The 23,597-nt window shown below is 52.0% G+C and overlaps 9 protein-coding genes across 9 annotated transcripts; 7 read left to right on the top strand and 2 right to left on the bottom strand.

Moving 5' to 3' along the window:
* Positions 1-380: 380 nt before the first annotated feature.
* BDV14DRAFT_141712 (uncharacterized protein) lies at positions 381-2,616 on the top strand. The gene is made up of 2 exons (XM_073766355.1): positions 381-602; positions 676-2,616. Exons 1-2 carry the CDS (start codon positions 569-571, stop codon positions 2,505-2,507), a joined length of 1,866 nt encoding a protein of 621 aa, XP_073623425.1. The 5' UTR covers positions 381-568; the 3' UTR covers positions 2,508-2,616.
* BDV14DRAFT_141699 (uncharacterized protein) lies at positions 2,617-3,422 on the top strand. Its single transcript, XM_073766353.1, has one exon. The coding sequence runs from the start codon at positions 2,726-2,728 to the stop codon at positions 3,305-3,307; it is 582 nt and encodes a 193-aa protein (XP_073623424.1). The 5' UTR covers positions 2,617-2,725; the 3' UTR covers positions 3,308-3,422.
* Positions 3,423-7,895, bottom strand: BDV14DRAFT_141703 (putative xanthine dehydrogenase HxA). The gene is made up of 4 exons (XM_073766354.1): positions 7,530-7,895; positions 7,275-7,478; positions 5,268-7,222; positions 3,423-5,221 (listed from the first exon to the last, which is right to left on the bottom strand). Exons 1-4 carry the CDS (start codon positions 7,782-7,784, stop codon positions 3,538-3,540), a joined length of 4,098 nt encoding a protein of 1,365 aa, XP_073623423.1. The 5' UTR covers positions 7,785-7,895; the 3' UTR covers positions 3,423-3,537.
* Positions 7,896-8,102: 207 nt separating this feature from the next.
* Positions 8,103-10,299, top strand: BDV14DRAFT_182581 (uncharacterized protein). Its single transcript, XM_073770241.1, has one exon. It carries the CDS (start codon positions 8,473-8,475, stop codon positions 10,225-10,227), a length of 1,755 nt encoding a protein of 584 aa, XP_073623422.1. The 5' UTR covers positions 8,103-8,472; the 3' UTR covers positions 10,228-10,299.
* Positions 10,300-10,566: 267 nt separating this feature from the next.
* BDV14DRAFT_141690 (aldo/keto reductase) lies at positions 10,567-12,262 on the top strand. The gene is made up of 5 exons (XM_073766352.1): positions 10,567-10,699; positions 10,810-10,887; positions 11,010-11,160; positions 11,224-11,580; positions 11,667-12,262. The coding sequence occupies exons 2-5, from the start codon at positions 10,847-10,849 to the stop codon at positions 12,171-12,173; spliced, it is 1,056 nt and encodes a 351-aa protein (XP_073623421.1). The 5' UTR covers positions 10,567-10,699; positions 10,810-10,846; the 3' UTR covers positions 12,174-12,262.
* Positions 12,263-12,278: 16 nt separating this feature from the next.
* Positions 12,279-13,969, bottom strand: BDV14DRAFT_211628 (alpha/beta-hydrolase; the record flags this gene model as incomplete). The annotated part of the gene is made up of 2 exons (XM_073776130.1): positions 12,279-12,501; positions 12,573-13,969. 2 exons carry the CDS (start codon positions 13,967-13,969, stop codon positions 12,279-12,281), a joined length of 1,620 nt encoding a protein of 539 aa, XP_073623420.1.
* Positions 13,970-14,399: 430 nt separating this feature from the next.
* Positions 14,400-16,393, top strand: BDV14DRAFT_211627 (Zn(II)2Cys6 transcription factor domain-containing protein; the record flags this gene model as incomplete). The annotated part of the gene is made up of 3 exons (XM_073776129.1): positions 14,400-14,478; positions 14,530-15,954; positions 16,002-16,393. 3 exons carry the CDS (start codon positions 14,400-14,402, stop codon positions 16,391-16,393), a joined length of 1,896 nt encoding a protein of 631 aa, XP_073623419.1.
* A 267-nt stretch (positions 16,394-16,660) lies between these two features.
* Positions 16,661-18,818, top strand: BDV14DRAFT_141635 (major facilitator superfamily domain-containing protein). Its single transcript, XM_073766350.1, has 8 exons — positions 16,661-16,927; positions 16,975-17,021; positions 17,071-17,117; positions 17,179-17,303; positions 17,354-17,612; positions 17,669-17,932; positions 17,989-18,396; positions 18,454-18,818. The coding sequence occupies exons 1-8, from the start codon at positions 16,755-16,757 to the stop codon at positions 18,670-18,672; spliced, it is 1,542 nt and encodes a 513-aa protein (XP_073623418.1). The 5' UTR covers positions 16,661-16,754; the 3' UTR covers positions 18,673-18,818.
* On the top strand, positions 18,819-23,493 carry aarA (L-aminoadipate-semialdehyde dehydrogenase). Its single transcript, XM_073766351.1, has 4 exons — positions 18,819-19,336; positions 19,404-22,656; positions 22,712-23,036; positions 23,104-23,493. The coding sequence occupies exons 1-4, from the start codon at positions 18,965-18,967 to the stop codon at positions 23,405-23,407; spliced, it is 4,254 nt and encodes a 1,417-aa protein (XP_073623417.1). The 5' UTR covers positions 18,819-18,964; the 3' UTR covers positions 23,408-23,493.
* The last annotated feature ends 104 nt before the right edge of the window (positions 23,494-23,597 follow it).

Raw genomic sequence — 23,597 nt, 5'->3', positions numbered from 1 at the left:
CCTACTTCTCTCTACAAGCCTCACCATATTGCAGGCGGAAATTAATCAGCATTCTTATTTGCACCGATGCATGGTTCCACGGGGACACAGAAATTATGAGGTAAAGTAAGTCGCGGCTGACTGGCAATTGACAGTATGTAGAATATCAATGTATAAGGACTCGATCTCCGAGACCTGTTCCCGGATGGACATGCAAGAACGAAAGCTAAGCTACTCAGCTAGGTACCTAGTTAGCTAGGTTGGTGAGTTGGTGACTTGGTAGGCATGATGGTGGTCTGACCAGCGTTGCACCGATAGCCGGTCCTGCGGGGTGAAATGAGACTGTTTGCGTAACTACAACTACAATAATACACTCTAATGTAATATAATCTGCGCTTTGTGCACATCGTTAAATCTTATTGTCCGAGCCGGATCATTTTGCAGTGAGTTCTCCGGGGAAGGAAGGGCCCATCTCTTCCACCACTGTATCTTCTCAGATACCTACCTACCCTATCATCGTCCCACTCTCGAAAGCTTCATTTCCACCCAAATAACTAATTTCCTAAATACATCTTGTCGTTTTTTATCCATGGAGCAGGTCGACGTGGCCATTATTGGCGCGGGTAAGTCTGCCGTTTCTTCTACCTCTCTGTGTTTCTACATAATCAACCCCACTAACAAACAAACCCCAACCAGGCTGGCACGGCATCGCCGCCGCAAAAACATACCAATCCGCGTACCCGTCCCAGAGCCTCGTTATCCTAGACAGCGCATCCTCCGTCGGCGGTGTCTGGGCCAAAGAACGGCTTTACCAGGACCTCAGGGCGAACAATGTCGTGGGCTCGTACGAGATGAGCGATCTCCCTATGGCGCAGGAGCAATTTGGTGTTGGGTTAAAGCAGGGGCAGATGATACCGGGGGATATGGTGCACGCTTATATGGAGGCTTATGTGCAGGAGCTTGGGCTGGTGGATAAGCTTCGCCTTAATTGTTGCGTCGAGAAGGCGGAATATACAGAGGATTGCGAATGGGTGCTTACTCTTGCCATCCGCGAAGAGGAGGGGGAGGGGCGGCCCGCTGACACGAAGACCAAGCCTGAGGCGAAGTCAGTGGGTAGGGTGCTGATGAAGACTTCGAAGCTGATCGTTGCGACGGGATTGACATCTCAGCCGTTTATGCCACGATTTGAAGGAGAGGCGGAGTTCAAGGCTCAGGGACAGGCGTTAGTATTCCACGTTCGGGACTTTGCAATGCACGAAAAACGCGGTTCTCTCAAGCCCGATGATAGCAGGGTTACTGTTCTCGGGGGCTCCAAATCCGCCTTTGACGTCGTCTACTCTTGCGCCACGCGCGGGATGGTGGTGCACTGGGTGATTCGAAAGTCTGGGTACGGGCCTAACTGGATATCGCCCGCTTATGTTGGCCCAGGGCGCTTCAAGCGGCTGCTCGAGAGCCTCCCTGGCACGCGCCTTCTCTCGCTCTTCAGCCCCTGCGCGTGGAATAGAGAAGGACGGGGACCCTTTTACGCTTGGCTTCATCGCTCATGGCTTGGGCGAAAGCTAGTCGACTGGTTTTGGGCCCTCATCGAACAAGATCTACTCAGGAAAAACAGATATAATGAACATCCTGCGACGAAGAAGCTGAAGCCGTGGGCTTCACCGTTTTGGGTAGCAACCAGTCTGGGGATCCTCAACTACCCCACCGACTTCTTTGATCTCGTACGAGACGGCAAAGTCAGGGTGCATATTGCAGACATTGAACGACTAGCAGACGGAGGCTATATTTACCTCTCAAACAACGAACGCATAGCCACAGATGCCCTGATATGCTGTACAGGATGGGAAGAGACTCCAGGCATACAATTCCTCCCAGAAGACGTCTCCAACAGACTCGGATTTCCGGGCAGCCCTGACATTTTGACGGAGCAGCTCCTCGAGGTAAACCAGCTTATACCGGGTCAGTTCCCCAAACTCAAAGCCCAGCCACCCCTAAAGAAAAAGCGAGAAGTTGTGACAGCTGGAGAACGCCATCCTATCCGCCTAGCACGCTTCATGGTACCACCCGCCATGCTCGCAGACAGATCAATCGTCTTCGTGGGCTACGCACAGACATTCAACACAACTCTTCTTGCAGAAATACAGGCTCTCTGGGCCGCAGCATATCTCAATAATGAGCTAGCCCATGCAAGTCCATTTAGCGCCACAAAGGGTGCCACCTCGTCCAAGGAAGGTTTTCCTGGATATGATCATATTCTACGCGAAACAGCCTTACACACAGAGTTCGGCAAGTGGCGATGCCCGCGCACAAATGGGCGCCACGTCTATCCGAATTTCGTCTTTGATGTTCTTCCCTATATCGATATGTTACTGGGTGACCTGGGTGTTTCACCGCGTCGGAAATCCAGCACCTGGGCGCATTGGATGGAGCCTCATGGTGTGAGGGATTACCAGGGGTTGGTGGAGGAGTGGAAGGTAGCTACTGGTAGAAGAGGAACAGAGGACCACGAAGGCAAGGGCAAGGCTAGTTGAATGGATTGTTTCTCTGAATACATTGCGTACAGATGCCACAGCGGTTAAGTTAGGGTTAATAACGGGGTCCATCCAAACAAGGTGTAACGCATCGGTTCAAACCCAGCATCCATATAGACCGACAGGTTCTAACTTACTCGGATGATACACACAGCTGAGACCTAATACATTCAAGTGCAATGGACTACGTACATTCAGTTGTTTTCAGAGGTTAGGGTATGCATAGAAGGCCGGGCAGAGTAATACATGATATCAGGGCACAACACCAACACTCGCTCCAAATGTGGAGAGTAAGGTATGAAGACTATAAGCCATCTCCCCTTGGAACACCTTTCAATCCTTCCTGTCTCTACCTCTCAACCCTCTCCAGTCATACAACTAGTGACGCCCAAAATGCCTTTATCAGGAAGAGTGTGAGATTGCTTATTCCGCCCCGTGTGCGGTTTCTGGAGCTCAGAGCGACGGAGTACTTTTCCAGGACGAGGAGTGAGATTTTTGGGATGGAGCTTGAAATGGTCAAACCAAGTGATCAAGGGAAGGCTAGGACGATAATTGATGACATGAAGGCAAAGTTTGCGTTCGTGGTGAATGTTATCAGTGGTAGATGTGCAAGGATGGGCCCTTCTTTGAAGGGTCGCAACCATCGTACGCGGATTTCCTCGTCGTTGCGTTTTTGGGGTGGTGCGAGAAGGCGGATAAGAGTGTTTGGGAGGAACATTTGGGTGTTGGAAAGGGAATTGAGGTTAGAGAGTTGTGGGAGGGTTGTTTGCCTTGGTTGGTTGGAGGGGGGAGGAGGTTGAGGTTGGGGTTGAGTGGGTTGTTGGAATTTGGATAGATGCTGAAATTAAATACCGAGTAGGTAGCTACCTTAGTCTACCTACCTCCGGACATGCTGCATGACATACATCAATGCTATAGTAATACTTCCCCACTAGGAGCCTAGGATGCCAAGTTGATATCAAGATTCATAATGCATATCCCGATTTACTTTCACTCCTAACCAATGCCAATATACCTACCAAGTACCACCTCAAATGGCAACAAAAAAGCTTTTCTCTCCGTTTTCAGGCTGAACCCTCACGCGCTCAATAATCGGATCCGCACAACTAACCCTAATCCTCTCCGGCGTAGCAGGACTCACAAGACTAAGCACATCCTTAACACCCCACTCAGCCCGTGCAGCCTTGAGCGCATCCCGAATGGCAAAGAACGCCGCACTACCCATGAATAGAGGTGGCTCGCCGACACCACGGCTGCGCTGGATGGTTCTTAGATTCTCCCACTCTACATCTTTGAGAAGTGAGACGTTGAAGACCTGAGGGATGTCGCGGAAGCCGGGGATCTTGTAGTTCCCGGGTCCCTTGGTGAAGATTTGCCCTGTGCCGCGGTGCCAGAGACTCTCTTCTGTTGTGAAAAGGCCTTGACCTTGTACGTAGGCGCCCTCGATCTGACCGTAGTCGATGGAAGGGTTGATTGTGCGGCCGACGTCCATCTTGATGTCGGCGCGGAGAGGCGTCCAGTCACCTGTTAAAGTGTCGATTTCGACTTCGGCGGCCGTGACGCCTTGCGTGAAGTAGAAGAACATTTGGCCTTTGTTTTCGCCCCACGTATACCCGATGTCTGGGGTGCGGTAGTAGCCCTGCGCCGAGAGGTTGACGCGGTCAAAGTATGCTGCGTGCGCGAGGTCTTTCATCTTGGCACCGGGCATCTTCTCGCGGTATGGCTTGAGGCGTTCGTTGATTTGCTCGCAGGCGTTGAAGATGGCGTAACCGTTGAGGTCAGATGAGGCGGAGGCGGCTGTAGAGGAGGTGTTTGCGACGGTGTTGGTGGCTGTTTCGGAGATGAAGACATCTTCATGCGGGACGCCCAGGGCTTCGGCTGCGATCATGGTCATCTTGGTGTGCAGACCTTGGCCCATCTCGACACCACCGTGGGCGACGAGGACACTTCCATCATGGTAGATGTGCACAAGGGCACCTGCTTGGTTGAGGAAGAGGGCTGTGAAGGAGATACCGAATTTGGTTGGAACAATGGCCAGGCCGCGCTTCGACCACTTGTGCGTGCGGTTGTACTCGTCAACGGCGACGCGGCGTTCGTAGTAATTGCTTTCCTCGAGCACTTGATCGTACATCAACGGGACGTGCCAGTCTTGGAGTGCTTGATTGAAATGAGTCTTGTCACCGGGTTCGTACATGTTGAGTATTCGGATCTGCTCTACCTGAAGGTCCAAGTGATCCGCGACTTCTGAAATAATTGATTCGGCGAAAAACAGGCCTTGAGGTCCTCCGAACCCACGGAATGCCGTATTCGAGACCGTATTCGTCTTGCAGATCCGCCCGCGGACGTACATGTTTGGTATCCGATAGACATTGTCAATGTGCGATAGACTCCGCTCGACAACGGCACCAGAAAGATCTTGCGTGTGGCCGCCGTTGGCGTATACATCCGCATCAAGTGCGAGAAGCTTGCCATCTTTCGAAACACCAACCTTCCATTTACAGTAGAACGGGTGGCGCTGTCCAGAAGTTGCAATGTCATCATCACGGTTGAGCATGCACCGCACTGGTCGTCTCATCTTAGCTGCTGAAGTGGCACAGATACCGGCCAGCTGTACCGAGCGCGTCTCTTTTCCACCGAAACCTCCACCAAGACGCTTAACTCTTGACACGATTTTGTTGGCAGCCACGCCGGTAACTTGCGCGACATACGATTGCCTAAAACAATTAGCATGGGTTCGGTCTCGATGGGGAATAAACTTACGTTTCTGTAGGATTCTGAGTACTGCTCCAGACTTCCATTTCGCCATCTTCTGGCTTAGGGATGGCGACGCAGGCCTGAGTCTCCAGGTAGAAGTGTTCCTGGCCACCCATTCGCGACACTCCTTCAAAGACATGGTCGGCATCTTTGAAAGCGCCTTCCGGATCTCCATTCTTGATATAACGGAAATGCTCAAAGAAGGACTCCTGTTCGATTGCTTCTTCGATGCTCAAGATTACAGGTAGATCTTCGTATTCCACTTTGACGGCTCTCGCACCCTCTTCGGCGGCCTTGGCTGTGTTTGCAAGAATCATGCCGATCGGCTGCCCAGCGGTCGTAATTTCATCCACCGCGAAGAACACCTCGTCGCAGTTTGGAGCACCCCACCAGTTTGCTCTCGGTGAAGGAAGATCCGTATGGTCGACATATTCAACAACTCCAGAAACTTCCAAAGCAGCTTCCTTGTCGACACTTAGCAGTTTTGCGTGCGCTTTGGTAGATAGAACCATGCACCCATACAATTCGTTCTTCTGCACGGGAATGTCGTCTGTGTATTGAGCTTCGCCGGTAGCCTGCTTCAAAGCGGAGACGTGGGGACCAGCCCGTCCTAGAACCCTTTGCTGGTAAGCTGCGGAAGCTTCGTGGTCCTTCTCGCCAGAGGAGATTGCTCGCTCGATTTCAGAGACAATGCTGTCATCTGCTCCAGCATTCTTGACCTCGGATTGTGCTAGCACGTCGTGGTAGAACCGGTAGAAGAACCCAAGCGCGAGCGACTTTCGGTAAGTAGCCATGCCACCGGGAACGCCGAATTTGAGATCAAAGTCCCGCCCCAAAGCACCCATAGCTCCTTCAAGGGTTGCAGGATCAGTAAAACGCTTGCCAGCCAAGAATGCTTCTGCGTTCTTCGCAGATACCGTCAAGGGAGCTAAGCCACCGAAAACTAGGTTGACACTGGTGATATCGTTGGATGGCGATACTAACACGCGAAGGGCGGCGTTGACGATAGCAATGTCATCATCTTTCCGTTTAGATTGTTTGTAGGCTCGCATATACTCTCCCGTCTCTGCTGCAGTAGGGATTCGGAGGCTCGAGATGATCGCGTCTTGTGGGAGGGCAGTAGAGCGATAACCCTTGAAGAACTGAGTCATGGGAATTTCTGTCTCCTTCTCCAGCGACCTGGCAACGAGAGTCGTGTTTGTCGCGACAAAGACAGGGTTGAGGTCGGAGATTGGAGAGGCAGTCGCCAGATTACCAGCTGGTGATGCTACATTTCTGATCTGCCTTCCAGCAAAGTATCGAAGCTGCTTCTTTATGGCGACAAATGGCTGGCCCCGAGTTGGACCATAGCGCTCAACGGCCTGGTCACAGACAGACTCAAGATCCGTTAGCGAGATGTTAGCACCAATTTCTAAGTAGTCATCGTGGAACGCAAACTGCCGTAGTTCAGCCAGATCGCCAAGATAGACAGAAGCACCATAACGCATTTGCTTGAACTTGATCTCAATTTGTGTCTCCGTGCTACCGCCAATCAACTTTGCATCGGGATGAATGCTCTTGATCTCCAGAAGCTGTTGCACGGTAACTGGTCGGTACCACTTCTTTCGCTTGTTTCCAAAAGCCAATGGCCGCAAGTCGTGCTTCCATAAAGTTGGAGGGAAGATTAATTCGGTGTCAGGGTTGTAGTCAATAAAGTCTGGAGATGCGAACTTGTGTGTAACCTCCTCAATGTTGTCCGTCGATGATCCCTTGCAGCATCCGTTTGTGCCATTCTGCTTCTCCATACAGCATCCGGAACCACCGTTTGCGCGGGCCTTTCCACAACCCGACGGACTACTGAAGCTCTGCGCGGAGTCCAAAATTGGTCGGTATCCGGTACAACGACATAGATTCCCATCAAAAGCCTCTTCCACCGCATGTTCAGAGGGTTGGGAGTCATTTCGTAGGAGGGCATAGAGGCTCTGGAGAGGATTAGCACGCGTCATAAAATGATCGCAGTATTCATATATGTACCATCACAATACCCGGTGTACAGAAACCACACTGGCTTCCATTCCCGATGGCTAGCCGTTGCTGAACCGCATGAGGATTCTTCACATTGCCAATGCCTTCAACCGTGATAACGTGTTTGCCGTCGACGGCTACAAGAGGTGCGATACAGGCATTGATGGAAGCATGATATAGCTTCTTGGTAGTCGGGTTGATTTGCGAGACAACCTAGCCCGCGTTAGAGACCTCCAAAGATAACGGACCCATATTCAAACGTACCACTGTGCAGGCACCGCAGCCACCCTCAGCACATCCCAACTTCGTTCCGGTCAAACCAATACCCCTCAGATATTCCAACAGTGTAATCTCGGGGTCGAACGAGTCGAGGACCACCTTTGTGCCATTAAGGTAAAACCGAATGGTGTCGTCCCAGAATTCTGTAAGCTGCGATAAGGTAGTAGCAGGAGCCTTGACCGCAGATGCAGCTGTCTCAGGCTCCAGCTGCGCCGGTTGAGATAGAATGCCGGGCGCCATGATTCGAATCTGTCTGGCTGCACCGGGAGAATAGAGTAGCTGAAGCAAACATCAAGTGAAGGGAAGGAATAGACAAGATGGAAGGGAGGCAGCGGACCTTGATAAGTGCGGGTCTGGAATTTGGATGGAGCGCGGGGATCGCCACAGTCCGACGAGTGTCCGCCACTCCTCCGCCCAATCCCCGCTGTCGGATTACGGCGTTTGTCAGGTTGGTTCATTTCACGGTTGTAGTCACATAAACTATATCACGGGCAGATATAGCTCATAAGCTATCCATTGAATAATAGTTCTCATAGTCTCTGGCATATGTTTCAACTGTGTAAATGTCTGTTTTGTTCCTGGCTGGTCCCTAGATAAGAAGATAAATAGATAAGATAAGAGCCTTATCACTTATCGCCTTGTGCCTGAGGCTGCTGCCAACGCTTTCACGTGACTTGGTATACAGTCCGCATCCGGAAACCGGGGCGGACAATCATGATCGACGCAACGAGCAATATCATCATGGAGCCTCTGCCGTTCCCAGTCGCACGTTCCGTGCCTCGTGTCATTCACTACCGATCTTCAATGGTCGACTGGGCTGGCCCAACCTCTGCCTCTGCTGCACCCTCTTCCCTCCGGTCGCACTTGTCGCACCCTATACAACGGGCTCAACCATCCCGACAGAATCTTCTTACGCCGGAGCTCCACCATGATCGCGCGTCGCAGTACATCCCTGGTCGCTATTGTCCTGTTTCTCGCCCTGATTTTTGTGATATTCTCCTCTTCCCCAAAGACCGAAGTCATTCGCGAGGAGATCTCAACGGCAGCCGAACATGTCCCAAAGCTCCCCTCTTTAAGCGATCTTCACCTGCCGACCTTCGAACCACCGGCGCATAAAGCCCCCGAACCTCAGCAGGATAGTTCAAGCGGTGATACAAAATGGTTCAGCAATTGGGCGTGGCTTAACCCCTTTTCGTCCTCAATTACCCTCGACGAGGACCGGTCCGTGCTTCCTCCGCTTCCTAGTCGGCCATATATCTTTACATACTATGATCCGGCAAAAGCGAAGGATAGGAATGAGCTCAAGGCAGATGACGAGCTTTTGCTTGCCTGGCGCCGAGCTTGGTATGCTCAAGGGTTCCGTCCGACTATCCTCGGTCGCAGTGAGGCCAAGACTCATCCGCTATACGGATCTCTGAAGGATATAGACATGAGTCCTGAATTGGAAGAAGACATGTTCAAATGGCTTGCGTGGGGTCATATGGGTGATGGGCTATTTGCCGATTGGCGCTGTTTTCCGATGGCGAGATATGACGATGCAACGCTCGCACGCTTGCGTACTGAAGTTGACTCAGATGTTATCACTCGGTTTGACAAGTCTCACAGTTGTCTACTTTCTGGGAAGAAGCCTACCATTATCGCCGCTATTGAGCAGGCGAGCAGGAACATTCTCAAGTCAAGCAAATCATTTACGGAGTTGATACCAAATGATTTGTTCAGGACCGAGTCAACTACCTCCCTCGCATTTTATGACTCAGCTACGATTGAGACGCATTACCATGAGCTGTCAGAAAAGGCCAAACCCTCTGCATCTGATCGCCGGCTAGCCTTGGTCGACCTGATCAATTCACATCTCCAGAACACCTTTGTCAATTCTTTCCCTGGGGGTGTAGCTGTTTTGAAGCCGTTTACCGAGCACACAACGGCGCTCGTTGAGCCAGCTTTGAGACTCGCCAAAGCACTTGGGAAGTGCCCCGAAGCTGTTTCTCTTTCTTCATGCCCCCCGAACCTACCAGACTGTGATCCGTGCAACGAACACAAGCCCATGACGATTAGCCAGCCTACCACGTATGTGAACAACACTAGAGTCTTCACAATTGGTACTCTTCCGCACCCATATACGCTTATCAGCCTGTTGCAAAACTCTCCGGATGTTACGACACGGCACATTCGCCGCGAGACTCCTCGTGATGAGTGGCTGCGCGAGATAACCAGTGACCAGATCGATCGCCAACTCGGCGGTGGGCCTCGAGTGGTTTTATTCAAGAGAGTTGTCGCCGATGTTCCAGCAATCGGTACCTCGCTCTGGATGACCGTCGAATCCCTAACAGCCGAAGTCGGCCAGGCTCTCCCCAGCGAGCTACTAGACGAGTTCGAGTGGCAGCTTGGCTTCCGCATTCCGCGGGACAGCAATGTTGACGCAAAGAACGAGGGCGAGGCCAAAGAGTCAATGCAGCATTCCAATCCGAGCAAGGAAGGTGTTGAGCAGGAGTATTCTATCATTCAACGCGCGAGGGAGATCCTGAGACAAAAGAGCAATCGTGTCAACATTTGGAAAGTTGCAGAGGCCTGGAATATGGCCGATACTGAAGTTTGGCGGTTCGTCAAGGCTTATAGGGCGAGGAGCATTGTTGAGCGAAGGAAGTGGCAGGAGGATGAGAGGAATTTCCTGGGTGGCCATTAGTTTAGAACATTATTATAGATGTATAGATATAGCATTGTTGGCGTTTTAGATTAGTCTACATCTCATTCTCACCACGCTGATATAAAACATCAGCTTCACTTTCTCCTAATCTCCATGATATCCACTATACCTCTACCGAGTAGATGCCCAAACATCGATCTAGGAGGATGAACTGACTGCAATGTTCTATTGAAGATCAGTCTGTTGAACCAGGTCAGTAGATGCTCAGCATGCCGATCGAAGCGACGGTAGTTGGGCAGGACCCAAGCGGTTCCAGCTCCTCGGTTATCCCCACTCGGATCCTGAACCCGGTACTTTAGCCTGGCGCTTGCTTCACCATCGGCATCTACCACACCTTAGCAATTAGCTTAAGTGAACGTGAGTTGTTGTCGTGCTTCATATATTTATCTATCACCCCGTTCATGCTTCATTGAGCTGTTGCTTGCCTGAATCCTATATCTAAAACCAGCTGGTGAGTACTTAGTTCCTCCTCCTACCCCTCACCCCGCACCAAGTACCTCACCAAGTCACCAATTCAACTTCCTCAAGAGCCCAGAACTAACAACAAAATTCATATCATAGAAACCAGAAAACAGCAATACAAGAACAACCCGACAAAATGGCCACTGACGCACCCCAGAACAACATGGAATATGTCACGTACGATTGCCCCTCGACCCCGCGCCCCTTGCCCTCTACAACTTAACCAGCGCAATCGAAACAGCGGCCCCAGACACAAGATTTACGATCAATGCTAACAACTATGTAATTGATGTCAATAGTCTCGGAAAATCCGGCCTCAAAATATCCAAAGTCATCCTCGGCGCCATGTCCTACGGTACCTCCAAATGGCAGAACTGGGTGCTCGACGAAGACAAAGCACTGCCCCTGATCGAGTACGCTTATAAGCGCGGCATAAACACCTGGGATACGGTACACACACCCTGATAAATCCACCTACCCTCCGATCCGAGCTAACGTGACATGCGTGAAAAGGCAGACATCTACTCCCACGGCCAATCCGAAGTAATCATCGGCAAAGCCCTGAAGAAATACAACATCCCCAGGCACAGAGTGGTAATCATGACAAAGTGTTTCTATGGCGTTGACGACGAGGGTAATCTCCCGCCTATTGCGGCGAGCGCAACCAACACTGGATCTATGGTGAACCGTGTCGGACTGAGCAGGAAACATATCTTTGATGCCGTGGACGCGTCCATTGAACGACTTGGAACATACATTGATCTCTTGCAAATTCATCGCCTCGATCGCGAAACACCAATGGAGGAGATCATGAAGGCTTTGAACGACGTCGTTGAGAGCGGGAAGGTTCGGTATATCGGTGCTAGTACTGTAAGTTCCTTCACCCCTTACCAGTTTCCAGCTTCCAGCTTCTCTTATATATTCTCGAAGACGCAATGCTAACAAGTACATACCAGATGGCCGCCTGGGAATTCCAAGCCCTCAACAACATCGCAAAGCAAAAAGGCTGGCACACATTCATCTCAATGCAAAACTACCACAACCTCATCTCGCGCGAAGAAGAACGCGAAATGATCCCCTACTGCCACCACGCCGGCATCGGTCTAATCCCCTGGTCGCCCATGGCTCGAGGCGTCCTTGCACGACCCTGGAAGAGCGCGCCTACACTGCGCGAAAGCACAGACGGCGCGCTTAAAATGCTCATTTCGAACCGCGAGACAGAGGCCGACAAGGCTATTGTTAATCGCGTCGAAGAGGTCGCGAAGAAGAAGGGTGTTAGTATGGCGCAGGTTGCGATTGCGTGGAGCTTGGGGTGTGGGAATGAGAATCCGATTCTGGGCTTGAATAGTAAGGAGCGGATCGATGAGGCTGTTGAGGCGACCAAGGTTACTCTGGGCAAGGAGGAGAGGGAGTATCTTGAGGAGCCGTATGTTCCTAAGACGTTGTCTGCTATGGAGAGGTAGATTCTGGTAGATTTCTTGCGTTGTGAATCTTTTGGACTTGGGTATATAAATTTTAGATATAGATATATCTATTTATCTCTCGTGAGTAGTGAGTTATAGTTGGTATCAATTAGACCCTGCAAAGACACCCATCAGATCCAATAGTTCCGCCCATCTCTTATCTTGTTGGATCTCTATTCTGCCCTCCGGCGTGGCGATCTTGACTTCATCTGCCTTTCCGGTGCCATAAACATAATGCTTATCATCATTAACAAACGCAACTAGATCCCGGATCCACTCATGCATAAATTGTTGCTCTTCGGATGTCGGACCATTCATGATAGAGTAACTGAGAAAATGTTAGCTGAGTCTACAACGTACCCAGGGCGTTAGATCCACTTAGGGTAGGCAGATACATACTTCCAAAAAGGCCGATCCATAGCATGACTAACGCCAAACGAAGCCGGCGCGACTTTCTCCGTGATAAACGACAGTCTATACGCAATTATGTACCGCCAAACATCCTTGGTATCAACACCATTCTCAATCAAATTATTCACGAGGAATCGTGATGGTGCGCGGACCTGACCATCCGATACGATCCGGCCGAAGACAGCTTGCCAGTCATCTTTACTTGCAGAATCAGAAGGGAGATTGTAATGCGTTAGGAGACGGGTTGTTGTATCAGGTGAGTAATAGTTTGATATTTGCGTCTCGAGGGACTCAAGACTTGCCTCCGGGCCATTTGTCACAGCGTACAGCGTTTCCTCGTTTGCGACTTCGCCGATTAGGAGGCGGAGATTGCGCCGCTTGAATTCGGACGCGAATGCGCCGGAACCGTAGTATGTGAAGAGGTCAGCGTGAAGGAAAACGTTGTCTGTTACTGGGCGGAAGGTGTGGTGTTTTAGTTTCATGATTGCGGCGCAGAGGTCTGATGCTGGGAGTGCGCGGAGGCGCTGTAGTTTCTCGGCTCCTGAGATGCTTGCAGATATCCTGAAATAATCGCATAGTTCGTCGAACTGCGGTTGACATTCTTCTGGCGTTTTTGGTTGCGCTGGGATGGCGTTGGAGTACATGACCAGGCGGCGAAATCGGTTCTTCTCTGAGTCGGAGAGGGTTCCGCGAAAGTCGTATAGTGTTTGTGCTTGTACGGCGTATGCGCCCGCGCTGCGTCCAGAGAGTGTGATGTTCTCTGGGTCTCCGCCAAATGCGCTGATGTTCTCATATACCCAGTCCATTGCCATGCGTTGGTCCCAGAGGCCGTAGTTTCCTATTGACCCGTCGGGACTCTCATCTTGCAGCGGCGCACCGGCCAGGAAGCCGAACACATTGAGTCTATATCCCACTGCCACGAAGACGGCTTTGAGACCCCCTGTAGAGATCAATTCAGTTGGATCCATCGACTCTTCATTGCTGGGGTCTCCCATCTGGAACCAACCGCCGTGGAACCAGACCATGACGGGCCATTTGGCAGGCTCATCCCCAGGCTTAGGCACGGGAGTCCAAATGTTCAAGCGAAGACAGTCCTCTCCATACTCATGTTGGGGAATATTCTTCTTCACAGAGGCAGAGTAGTTCGGCTGCAGACATACTTGGCCGAACTTTGTCGCGTCAAAGGGGGCTCCGTCCGTAGAGTAGGAGTAGGACTCTGGCAGGGGTTGTGGTTTCCGCCATCTTCGCTCACCAGTTGGTGGGAGGGCATATGCGACATTTGCAAATCTGCGCGACTTGTTGTCGAACTGCAGGCCTTTGATGGTGCCTTTGTTTGCGAGGTTGACTTCGCAGTCGGAAGTCTGGTAGGAGAGGGTGTTTCCCATTGTGGGCTGTCAGGGGGTGCCAAGCTGCCGAGGACTATGGGAGTTCCAGAGAGCAGAAGACGAGGCAGAGGCAGTGCTGGACATGTTGGAAAGCTGATGTTCTAAGACACTGGAGCTGAAGCAATCTAGCAATTAGCGGCTATGTGAACAGGGCGCTTCCTATCTTGCTCCACTTGCGATAGTGTCACTTCAAGTGCTCGATAACGAAGTTTCAAGTAACAGCAACTTCCTCCGAAGACTACAGTTTTGTCCGTGGTCCCACGTGCTTTTCCAGTGTCCATCGGGTAGGACCCAATTTACTTTAGGACTCCGTTCCTTCAACATCGCTGGTCCCGCAGCTAGCCCAGTCTCATTGGAAGGCAAAACATCAAATTTGCACCCATCTTTCCATTCCCAGTCCAGATCTATATGATGCTGTTTGAAATATATCATGAGCCAAAGAGGTAGCAGTGAACCGGGTGCTCGGCCTCGTCGCGCTCACATAGAGCACGGCAAGCGGTCGAGAAATGGTATAGTCTCAATTGGAGATGCATTCCTTGATGAAATGCTAACCCAGATAGGCTGCACTACATGTGTGAGTAAAAAGGTTAAATGCGATGAGATGCGCCCCCATTGCGGACGATGCATGCGACTCCGTTTGACTTGCGAATGGCCTGCCCCAAGACCGTCGCTAAAAGAGAGAAGACAAGGTTTTGGTCCGATCAAGTCCCGCAACTCGGGTCTCTGGTCCCCATCATCCATCAAACCAAGGGACGGAAATGATAGTGTTACGCACTCTCCATCGGAGGCTTCTTTGACACCATTGACTCAGAGGAGTTTACCGTCACCTGGACTCGAGAGCCTCATGCAATCGCAAGATGATCTGCTCGTCAAAGAGTCTGACTGCGTTGGTGGCATACTGTCGTCTAAACGAACTCTGGGGATACCAGCGCCTCATGATATGCCATGGGCATCCTCGGCAGAGACCCCGTCTTCGCTCACGGTCAAAACCCCCGAAAATCATGAAGAGTATTGGGACAATTTGTTGAATGCGAATGCCTTCGCCCTATTGAGAGCTCCACTGACGGACTCTATATTTACCGCAACCAATCTGTCGTTCGCTTATCCCAGCGGCCCTGCTCTAGGCAGTGACGACCAACAAGCTGTGTTGTTTCATTGCAAAGTATTTGCGCCCCTAAAGTCCACACGCGATTGGAGCTGCTCGGCGCATACCTTGTTCTTAAACAAGGCCTACAACAGAGACATGGCGTTTCACTTTCTTCTTGCTGTGTCGCATAGTGAGCTAGCCATCCACTATGGCCAAGGGCCTCAGCCGCCTCAGGAATCCAGAGACCACTATGAGAGAGGCTCTCAGTTGCTGCTGCAAGCACAGAATCCATTTGCAAGTATGGACCATGTCAGTATGATGCTGTCATTTCTGTACATGTACATGTTCTGGATGCGGAGAGATCATTTCAACCCTGCGAAGCTGAGAGATCTAGGTAGAGCGGTCCTCGCTCATGTCCAAACATATGGACTAGACACACTTTGTGCTAGCGATGATGTGCTCTCTTCTAGCGAAGGTGACGGTGTAGTTACTGCATCCGAACAGGTTGTCTTGGCCAGAATCATGACCTATCTGTATGACAGGGACGGATTCTGTTCCTTCTTCGGATGCGGTGGACTATTTGCAAGCTATATGGATAGCGTTTCTCAAAAGCGACAGAGGATCTGGCTACGCTCGCGAGCTGCGTTCTTCATGCCTCTGGGCGATATTGGCATAACCGCCGATTATGGGACAAATACGGGTACCAGCCATGCTTCAGAACTCGAAGATGCATCGACACTGGATCTATACTTTGAGCTCATTATTCTTCATCATGAAATCAACATATACAGCCAAGCCCCTTCAGTAGAAGCGATGGCTCTGAAGTCGAGGATTCAGCGACGATTGGAGGTTATTCGCCAGGTATGTGCAACCCTCTGTCAGGAAAGGACTTGTAGCAGTGCTAATCGGCGCAGAATCATGCTACGCTGCTCGGAAAAGTTGCAGAGTTACCCCTTAAATGTACGTTAATGACGTATATCGCGGCGATGTGCTTCTACGCCTTGCAGATTTATTCCTACCGCGCGCGCCAATCTCCGTTTGGAACACGGCCCATTCCTTCTCATCTCCAGGATGATCTCGGCTGTCTAATGTCGGCTGCGTACTATGCCACCAAAACTGGACAGGTACAGCTCCTTGAGCGCTTCCAATGGTCTCTTCTCATAGCCGGACTGGAGGTCACCGATCCAGTTCATCTGGAATGGATTGAAAACCATATATCTGACCCTGCAATCAAGAAGGGATTCGACCACTTTCAAAGAGTTAAGGGCCAGTCGCCAGCTGGCGTCACCATGGAAAAGGTCCGATCCCTAATCAATGGGGAATTCCGTGTCTCATAGGACGCGTCGGATACCAAGTTAGTAGTAAAATTCTATCGAAGAATGACTCCGTCTTTTCAATCCCAGTTCGGAGTCTAGATGTTGAGCCGAATCACGTGCTGATAGGTACCGGAGGCTTCCCGACGTCTCCAAATCCCAAGACCGCGAAGATCGCTAAGATTTCCAGTCCCTAACTAAATTGGGCAGTGGGTCTCAGGTTCGTCGACTATTCTGATCAATCATGCTCTGCCTGAATATCGAACGGGGAATGATAGCCGTCGACGCACGTTCTCCGCATTATCAAGTTTATCTCTGGGTTTCGCCTCCCTGGGCTCTCCCTTGACCGTATATCAAGGGGCCGTCGTCTAGTTCCCATGGTAGGATGACTACAGTACAAGGGTATCACTCTACCATTATGGAGAACAACCTTGAGACCTCTTCTGGCATTGACGAGAAACACCAACAGTCTGAGGTTGGCGCCGACAAGGAATATGGAGTCTCAGAGACCCTCAGCTATGCCGACGAGAAGAAGCTCGTGAGGAAGATTGACTTGCAGTATGCATCGCTGACTATGCAATTGAGGTAGTAGCTTACTTTTCTAGTCTTATGCCATTACTCATTATCAGTTATGGACTTCAGTATCTTGACAGTATGTTTCCTTCATCATTTTCTCTCGGCCGTGACTCACTCCTCGGCAGAAACTAGTTTGTCCTACAGTGCTATTTTGGGGTTGAGGGAAGACCTGGTACGATATCATCAATTAAGAGACCTTGTTTGGTAATCTAGCGGCTAACAACCATATCTAGAACCTCCAGGGTCAGGAGTACAGCTGGGCATCAGGTATTTTCTACATCGGCTACCTGGCTGCTTCATACCCTATCTCCCTCGGATTTGTCCGCTTTCCTCTGGGAAGATACCTCAGTGTTCTCATGTACGTTAAGTCATTATTTCACCGGCTTTTCTCTCTAATGCCCCGGCCAGTTTCCTATGGGGAGTAGTACTTACTCTTCATGCCGTTGCTTCGAACTATGCCGGGTTGATGGTGCTGCGGACATTCCTCGGTATTTTTGAGAGTGCCATCAGCCCTGGCTTCTCACTCATTACGGGAATGTGGTACACTCCTAAGGAGCACGTCTCTCGTCACTCGTTCTGGTTTGCTGGAAATGCCACCGCCAGTCTCATCGGATCGGGTATCGCGTACGGCATCCTACAATACACTGGAGGCTTCAGCCAGTGGAAGGTCAGTCATAGTTCAACAAACTTTGAACAGGGGGCATGCGCTGATTCTAAGTTTAGATGCTTTTCGTCATTTTCGGCCTCATCACAGTCGCATGGTCGGTTTTCCTTTGGTTCTACCTTCCTGACTCTCCGGACAATGCACGCTTCCTTACCCCCACTGAACGCGAATTCGCTTCCCTGCGACCGAAGAAGTTCCAACACACTACACAGACAAAGAAGTGGGATCAAGGTCAATTTATCGAGACACTGAAAGACGTGAAGACGTGGTGGTTCTTGGTCTTTTCCTTTGTCATTTGCGTGCCAAATGGTGGCACAACCAGCGTACGTTCTTTTCCAGCTACAGTTTTTGACTCTCAACTAACTCGTCCGCAATATAGTTCAATACTATTATCATCAACAGTTTCGGCTATGACGAGTTCCAAACGATCCTCATGGGCATGCCAGCTGCCGCCTTCCAACTCACCACCGTCATCCTCGCAGCCCTGTTCACGACCTATATCCGCAAGTCCAGATTGTGGGCCATGGTTTCCATCTTCCTCATGGCGATGGCTGGAATCCTCATGGTCAAGCTGCTTCCCATGGATAGAAAGCTTCCTCGTCTTGCGGGATACTGGCTCGTCACAGCCGTTGCACCAGCCTTCCCTCTCATGATGTCACTGTTCGCAAGTAACACCGCTGGGTTTACAAAGAAGTCCACAGTCGTCGCCCTTATCTTCGTCGGATACTGTGTCGGAAACTTCGTTGGGCCCCAATTCTTCAAGAGCAAAGAGGCGCCTTCCTACAGCGTAAGCACAGTCTGTCGTTTAACAAGACCTACAATCACTGACCCTACCTGGCTCTAGACCGCGTACACCACCATCCTCACCTGCTACGCCATCTCCATTGTCATGGTCGCTGGCTTTAGATTCTATCTCGGCTGGGTGAACAGTAGACGGGATAAGATACAGGGCGTGGAGATCGATCCGGAGGAGGCTCGTGAGATTGACTTGCATGCTGATGAGAACCTGGAGCATGTGGATGAGACGGATCTTCAGAACTCAAGCTTTAGATATATTCTGTAGAGGCCATAACGTCTGCAAGAGTGAATAGATCCTACTAGTAATTGATAAATCAATGCTATTGTTGTGCATGTATAAAGTGAGTCCTGCCTTAGGCACCAATAGAAATCTGCCTTGGTGCCTTGGGGTTATCAGTGTGGGGGACTGGATAGCGAAATCGGCGGGAATTTCTTCTTGCGAACCCCTCGGCAAGTCTTGACTCACGAGCCACCATTGAGTCATTAATTCCTCCATATCACAACACCCCCCTCTGTGCAGCTCGACGCCCCAACATACAACGGGCATCGGCGCAATCATGGGTGCCGAATCAGTTCCATTGCAGGAACGCCTCGAGCGCTGGGCTCAAAGACTGCAAAACCTCACCGTCTCCCCGCTCACCCGCGACTATCCCGACAACCAGAACCAGGAACTGCCCAAGCGGGCCATTGAAGCTTTTGAGTCGCTGAAGCTTCCCAAGGACACTGCGGCCGCTCTGCAGAATGTCTCGAAGACATCGTCCGGGTTCACCGTCTTCCTGACTGCGTTTGTCGTGCTCGTTGCTCGTTTGACTGGTGATGAGGACATTGCCATTGGTACGAGCGCTAGCGAGGATGGTCGTCCGTTTGTTCTCAGAGTGCCGATTGACGCTTCTGAAACATTCCTCCAGCTGTACGCTAAGGTTCAGAAGGTAATTGTGCCGTGTCGATTGCATTGTATTCTATGACGTCGTTGTCTAACTTGTGCGTTGTAACCAGGCCTACGATGACGGCGAAAACGAGATCGTGCCATTGGGCAGTCTTCGATCCTACATTCAAGAGAAGTCGCAATCCGAGCGAACGCCAGTGTTCTTCCGCTTCGCTGCATACGACGCCCCCGCCGCTTCGCAAGATTACCCCGCCAACACATTCGAGACGACAGACTTGGTGGTCAATGTTGCGCAAGGGTCGACGGAGCTAGGAGCATACTACAACCAGCGTCTCTTCTCCAGTGCGAGAATCAGCACCATTCTCAGCCAGGTAGCTCAATTGGTTCAGAATGCTACCAGCAACCCAGAGACCGCAATTGGGCGCATTGACTTCATGACACCCGAGCAGCGCGCTCTTCTTCCCGACCCGACTGCCGACCTGCACTGGTCCAAGTTCCGCGGCGCTATTCACGATATCTTCTCTGAGAACGCTCAAAGCCACCCCGACAAGCTTTGCGTTGTTGAGACCAAGTCCGCTACATCCGCTCATCGCGAGTTCACATACAGACAGATCAACGAGGCGTCGAATATCCTCGGTCACCACCTGGTCCAGGCTGGTGTTGAGAGGGGCGAGGTTGTTATGGTGTACGCTTACCGTGGCGTTGACCTTGTGGTGGCTGTTATGGGCATTCTCAAGGCCGGCGCCACATTCTCCGTTATCGACCCTGCGTATCCCCCTGAGAGACAGTGCATCTACCTTGATGTTGCCCGGCCACGGGCTCTTATCAACATTGCAAAGGCTACCAAGGATGCCGGTGAGCTCTCGGAGAAGGTTCGCACATTCATCGACGAGAACCTGCAGCTCCGCACCGAGATCCCTGCCCTTGCCTTGCTCGATGACGGATCGCTTCTTGGAGGCTCGATTGATGGCCAGGATGTCCTAGCCAAGCAGGTGCCCTCGAAGGCCGAGCCTGTCGGTGTTGTTGTTGGCCCTGACTCTACCCCTACGCTGTCCTTCACCTCTGGTTCCGAAGGTAGACCCAAGGGTGTCCGCGGTCGTCATTTCTCTCTGGCGTATTACTTCCCATGGATGTCGGAGACATTCAAGCTTACACCCAACGACAAGTTCACTATGCTCAGTGGGATTGCCCACGACCCGATTCAAAGAGACATCTTCACTCCTCTGTTCTTGGGTGCTCAACTCCTTGTGCCAGCCCGCGAGGATATCCAGAACGAAAAGCTTGCCGAGTGGATGCGCGATTACGGCGCTACTGTCACGCACCTTACACCTGCCATGGGTCAGATTCTGGTCGGAGGCGCCTCCGCACAGTTCCCCACTCTGCACCACGCTTTCTTCGTCGGAGATATTCTGATCAAGAGAGACTGCCGCTCTCTGCAAGGTCTGGCCCCTAACGTCAACATCGTCAACATGTACGGAACGACCGAGACACAGCGTGCCGTCAGTTACTTTGAGATCCCGAGCTTCTCCAGCAACGGCGGGTACCTCGATACCATGAAGGACGTCATCCCGGCCGGTCGTGGTATGCTCGACGTGCAGATGCTGGTCGTCAACCGTTTCGAGCCTAGCCGCATTTGTGCCATTGGCGAGGTTGGTGAGATCTACGTTCGTGCTGCTGGTCTTGCCGAGGGATACCTTGGTTCTCCTGAGCTCAACCAGAAGAAGTTCCTTACCAACTGGTTCGTCGACCCCAAGACATGGATTGAAAAGGATGCTGCCGAGGCGCAAGGCTCGACCGAGCTCTGGAGAGAGTTCTACGTTGGACCTCGGGACCGTCTCTACCGCAGTGGTGACCTTGGTAGATACACGCCGTCTGGTGATGTCGAGTGCTCTGGTCGTGCGGATGACCAGGTGAAGATCCGTGGTTTCCGTATCGAGTTGGGTGAGATTGATACTCATCTCTCCCGTCACCCCCTTGTCCGTGAGAACGTAACTCTGGTCCGTCGTGACAAGTTCGAGGAGCCTACCCTCGTCAGCTACTTTGTTCCTGATATGAGCAAGTGGGCTTCTTGGTTGGAGGGGAAGGGTCTCAAGGATGACGATTCTGCTGAGGGAATGGTCGGCATGCTCCGACGCTTCCGTCCTCTTCGCGACGATGCTCGTGAGCTGCTCCGCAGCAAGCTCCCCACCTACGCTGTGCCCACTGTCTTCATCCCGCTCAAGCGTATGCCGCTGAACCCCAACGGCAAGATCGATAAGCCCGCCTTGCCCTTCCCTGATACCGCAGAGCTCAGTGCTGCCGCTCCTCAACGTCGGGCCTCAGCTCTGAAGAACTTGTCTGAGACTGAGCAAGCGCTTGCTCAGATCTGGGCTCAGCGCATCTCGAATGTCACTGCTGCCATGATCGGTCCTGAAGATTCGTTCTTCGACCTTGGTGGACACAGTATCCTGGCTCAGCAGATGTTCTTCGACCTGCGCCGTAAGTGGCGTGGCATCGACATCAGCATGAACGCCATCTTCCGCAGCCCTACCCTCCGTGCTTTTGCTGCGGAAATTGACCGTCTGCTCAACTCTGAGTCCTTGACTGGCGACGACACTAGCGCCGAGACTGCCGCGGCTGCTAACGAGCCCAACGACGAGTACTCCCGCGATGCTCGCCAGTTGGTCGACAGTCTCCCCAAGTCCTTCCCTACCCGTACCGAGGACATTCTCGCCTCTGAACCCACCATTTTCCTCACCGGCGCCACCGGTTTCCTTGGTGCGCACATCCTCCGCGACCTCCTCACCCGCAAGAACCCCTCGGCAAAGGTCATCACTCTCGTTCGCGCCAAGTCTGCCGAGCAAGCCCTGGCCCGCATTCGCTCCACCTGCCGTGCCTACGGCTTCTGGGACGAGTCCTGGACTTCTCGCCTCGAATGCATTGTCGGTTCTCTTGGTGACCCCCGCTTCGGTCTCACCGATGCAGCATGGGACGATCTGATCAACCGTGTTGACGCCGTCATCCACAACGGTGCTCTTGTCCACTGGGTCTACCCCTACTCCACCCTCAAGCCTGCCAACGTCCTCGGAACCATTGATGCGCTCAATCTCTGTGCCACTGGCAAGCCCAAGCAATTCTCCTTTGTCAGTTCCACCAGTGTCCTCGACAGCGACCACTACGTCGAGGAGTCCGAGCGCAGCATCGCTGCCGGTGGAGCTGGTATCAGTGAAGAGGATGACCTAGAGGGCAGCGCCGTCGGACTTGGAACCGGCTACGGCCAGAGCAAGTGGGCGGGTGAATACCTCGTCCGCGAAGCCGGAAAGCGCGGACTGAAGGGTACCATTGTTCGTCCTGGCTACGTCCTCGGTGACTCTATTAGCGGAAGTACGTACCCCTGTATCAAAAGTGTCTCCATTCGCATACTAACTTTTTATTACAGCAACCAACACCGACGACTTCCTGATCCGCATGATCAAGGGTTGCATCCAACTCTCCGCCCGCCCGAACATCAACAACACCGTCAACATGGTTCCTGTCGACCACGTCGCCCGTGTCGTCATCGCCGGTGCCTTCCAGCCACCCGTGTCCCCTATTGGTGTCGCCCAAGTAACAGGCCACCCGCGCCTGCGGTTCAACCAGTTCATCGGCGCGCTCCAGCTGTACGGATACGAGGTGCCGCAGGTCGACTACGTTCCGTGGTCGAAGTTGCTGGAGCAGTACGTCAACAGCGGCGAGCACGATGATGCTGAAGGCCAGCATGCGCTGTATGTCCCCCTCCTTATCCGTCTGACCCCATCAAAATGGAAAGCTAATACTAATGTTACTACACAGCATGCCACTTTACCACTTCGTAACAGCCGACCTCCCCTCCAATACCAAGGCCCCTGAACTAGACGACACCCACGCCGCGGCGTCCCTGCGCGCCGACGCAACATGGTCAGGCGTCGATGGCTCCGCTGGCGCCGGCGTAACGGAGGAACTAGTCGGTCTTTACGTCTCGTACCTTGTGAACGTGGGCTTCCTACCTGGTCCGTCTGCTTCGGGTACGGCGGCTCGTCCGTTGCCGACTGCTACGCTTACGAGTGACCAGCGTGAGGCGTTGGCTGGTGTTGGTGGACGCGGTGGTGCCGCTTAGAATATATTAGGGAAGCCGTCCCTATCTCGGATTTATGTCAATTTTGTATTTTTGTTTGGCTTTTAAAAGCTTGTTTTGGGTTCTGTTTTGTTTTCCTTTTGACATGAGATGAGATGATAAGATGATGCAAGTCGTGGTGGCGAGACACTGACGCTGTAGATAGGGAGGTAGTTAATGGAGGTAACTATAT

Source organism: Aspergillus stella-maris (genome assembly GCF_047715825.1).
Source record: "Aspergillus stella-maris strain CBS 113639 unplaced genomic scaffold BDV14scaffold_79, whole genome shotgun sequence".
Taxonomy (NCBI): Eukaryota; Fungi; Ascomycota; class Eurotiomycetes; order Eurotiales; family Aspergillaceae; genus Aspergillus; species Aspergillus stella-maris.
This window is presented reverse-complemented; position numbering and strand designations above follow the sequence as displayed.